This window comes from Symphodus melops, assembly GCF_947650265.1.
Source record: "Symphodus melops genome assembly, chromosome: 22".
NCBI classification, from domain to species: Eukaryota; Metazoa; Chordata; class Actinopteri; order Labriformes; family Labridae; genus Symphodus; species Symphodus melops.
Window position 1 is genome coordinate 854,854 of NC_136712.1, and position 3,279 is coordinate 858,132.

At 42.0% G+C, this 3,279-nt stretch overlaps 1 protein-coding gene across 1 annotated transcript; it reads left to right on the forward strand.

The window, feature by feature from the left end:
• The first annotated feature begins 363 nt into the window (after nt 1-363).
• c4h11orf98 (chromosome 4 C11orf98 homolog) lies at nt 364-2,681 on the forward strand. The gene is made up of 4 exons (XM_079334670.1): nt 364-497; nt 1,565-1,689; nt 1,862-1,959; nt 2,153-2,681. Exons 1-4 carry the CDS (start codon nt 459-461, stop codon nt 2,308-2,310), a joined length of 420 nt encoding a protein of 139 aa, XP_079190796.1. The 5' UTR covers nt 364-458; the 3' UTR covers nt 2,311-2,681.
• Nucleotides 2,682-3,279: the final 598 nt, after the last annotated feature.

The following is a 3,279-nucleotide window of genomic DNA, read 5'->3' on the forward strand; positions in this document are numbered from 1 at the left end:
TTTAACCTCATTGTAAACCACGTGCCCGCCTGCTTCAAGTCCTCCACCATCATCCCTGTTTCCAAAAAATCCAAGGACCACAGGACTTCTGACCCCTGACCTCTAAGCTGATTATTGTTCTACTGTAATGTTCTTCATTTTCTAATTTGCGTTCCTCAGCAGACGATAGACTTTACATAAAGAAAGAAAAACAGCAAAGTGTGAAATACACAAATAAGTGTGAAAAAAATAAAAATGTGTATCGAAACAAATTATTACAAAATAAAACTAAATGTAAGGCAGAGCATCTCATTATTCTCAGGGCAACAATTCAAAGTTTAAGAGTTAAGTTTTTGTCCTTGTGACACGTGGACTGACCTGTGAGGGGCAGCAGAGAGCAGCTGCCGCTGAAGACAGCGGGAAATTAAACCGTAGAAGAAGAATACGGCCCGTTCCTCCACGTGAGAAAGAGCAGCAGCATGTCTCCACCGGGAGGAAAGATTAACAGACCTAAAACTGTAAGAACATCTGATGTTTCTTAACACCGAGGATCATCAAAGACAAGAACACTTCCGTTATGTGTTTTTTATTTTATTTTACGACGTCCGTTGCCTTGGAGACGGCTAACAGCTAGCATAGGAAGCTAACATAAACACTGTTTGCCACTTTGTTAGCCAGCTTTAGTTTTGTTTCTTCATCTTGTAATGTATAAAGCTGTATGTGCTTTTAAAAAGCATGTCTATACATTAAACACATTTAATATTCTTCAGGTTAAAGTGTCGAAATGTTCCATACCGGAAGTTATTTTGATTATCAATTGTGTCAAAATGTGCCAACACTTTTAAAAAAAAAGAGAGAGAGAAAAGGTGTTTACGAATGAGTCAAAAAAGGAGAAAACTCCTGAAGACTGTCACAACTTCTGGTGTAAACAGGAAGTAGTAGTTTAATGACGTTTTGTACCTGTAAAAAGGTAACTCTGGCTCACAGTGAGCGAGTCGATAATCATGAGATCAGGGCCAAAGAACCCATCGGGAAGAAAGAGACCAACAGAACAGACCAACAAGAAGGTCATTAACCTGCTGAGGTCACGAGGGCGACCTGAGGCGCACGCCATCAGAAACACGATAAACAAACACGTGAAGAGAAAATCACAGATGAGTTCACAGACGACGTGAGCACAGGTCAGAAACACGTCAGTCACTGGAGCTCATGTTGTTCGTCTTTTAACATCGAGTCTGAGACTTCGAGCGAGATCACAACTCGTCAAAGTTTCCCGCAGAGGGAGCCGCGACACTATCAACTCTTTAGTCCGATCTCGGTGCGGACACGAGGAACAGAGCGTTTGAAAAACATCGCAGGGCGTCGTGGCTTCTGGTTGTTTGAAGCTGAATAAATGAAGAGACGACATGGTGCTTCTTGTTTCCCGCGGTGCTCATGGAAGAGAATATTTAATTGAAAAAAAAAGAGTGGAGGAAAACTTGAGACTAAATCATGGATTTAAAATTTATGGCGTGCGTCATGTGAGTGTGTCACGTCATCGAGGAGACAGATTAACCGTCTTTGTCTCTTCACCGTCCTCTGTCAGGAGCTGGGGAGGAATCTTTTCAAGCGGCGGCGAGTTTTGAGCCGAGAGAAGCGGAAGAGACATCTGATCGTGGGCGCCGTGGTCGACGAGGGTCTCATCACCGTCCATCACCTGAAGAAGAGGAGGTCAGTCGCCTGATCTTAAACCTGGTTTAATATAATCTGTGTTCCTTCATGAAGAGGGAGCACGGTAAACACCATCCTGGTTATGTTTCAGGAGTGCATGTTTGAAATTTAAATCTCATGACAGGACAGGAAGTAGTTTTGATGTTTCAGAGCGAGCGTGTTTTTGTTTCAGCTCGAGCGCGCGGGCGAACATCACTCTGTCCGGGAAGAAGAGGAGGAAGCTGCTCAAACAGCTGCAGCACATGCAGCAGGAGAAGGCCGGCATGGACGGTAAAAACACCCCCAGTCCTTCTTTATGTGGAGACACTGAAGATCAAACGTTTATCGATGACCTTGATGCTCCGCGCTCGACCAGCAGCTACGTGCTAACGTTTGTCTGATTCAGTAGCCACAGTGAAGCTGAGACGAGAGATGTTATTGAAAGTATTGACACACAATAAAATGCTGTCATCTTTCTCCTCAGTTGATGCCCTACCAGCAGCAGCAGCAGCACCACAGAAGAAGAAGCAGGATTCATCATCTACTCCATCCACGACAAAGAAAAACAAAAACAAGAAGAAGAAGAAGAAGGCGGGCGCAGCTGGAGCGCAGGAGGACGTAGAGATGCAAGATATAGAGTGATGAGACGACGGTCCGAGATGACGGTTCGGACTCAAGTTTGAAATATCGAACGACCGCTTTCTCTGAACAGACGTGACGTTTATCCGTCTACGCTCGACCACGTGTGTTTTGTGAATCGACTCTGGACTGAAGGAACATTCAGACACAGAAGAAGATGAAAATGTTTACCATCCAGGAAGTGAAGATTTACACAAATTAAATCATTTATTCATCAAATCAATGTGAGCTGAATTTGAGGAAACCTGTGAGACAGTCCGATTATTTAAAGTGGATCTTATAGTTGAGACACTGCTCCTGTTGTACGTAAAAAAACCCATAAATAACTATAACACTTTGATTGTACTATCTTTAATAAAAAAAAATACTCCTAACCCTGATGTCCTGATGTTTCCTTCTTCATCTAGACTTTGGGGCGCCGGATGGCCTGGTTTATGGTTCTGACAGAGGGATGAAGAAAGATGTTTAAAGTGGTGATGCTAGCTCTGTTATTGAGCTTTGAGCTAATTCATTGGGGGCTTGTTTTGATTGACTCGCCCGTACAGTCCTGACAAATGACCTAAACTGCATTGTAGGTTTTTCATTAGCCGAGTTATGTTCAATTTATACTCAGATTTCTACATTTTGATATTGTAAACAGAGTTATAATATTTCTAGACAGGTCTACAGGAGGTTTAATATGTAATAATTTTAACCCAAACATTTTCTTTCTTGGCATCATTTGTCTCCGTACATTTAAAGTGCCTAAATAGAGTTTTAACTGAACTATCTGTGGGATGTTTACAATCCTGAAAGTGTCTCTTTATGGTGCTTATAGATTTTCATTGCTAATGTATTGTTCATGTTCAGTGTCTTTCATTATTAATAAAGCCTCTGCCTGTAACCTGCTAATACAAACAAAGACTTTTCCTAAAAGGAATAAACAAAGAAGAGCTTGACTGGGGTTCAAAAATGGTTATTTAAAAAGGTCAT

What these genes read in the sequence shown, in the direction of transcription:
- c4h11orf98 (XM_079334670.1), top strand. Translation starts at nt 459, where the DNA reads ATGTCTCCACCGGGAGGAAAGATTAACAGACCTAAAACT. An exon ending in AGATTAACAGACCTAAAACT is followed by an intron (nt 498 to 1,564) that starts GTAAGAACATCT and finishes GTCCTCTGTCAG; the next exon opens with GAGCTGGGGAGGAATCTTTT. An exon ending in CATCACCTGAAGAAGAGGAG is followed by an intron (nt 1,690 to 1,861) that starts GTCAGTCGCCTG and finishes TTTTTGTTTCAG; the next exon opens with CTCGAGCGCGCGGGCGAACA.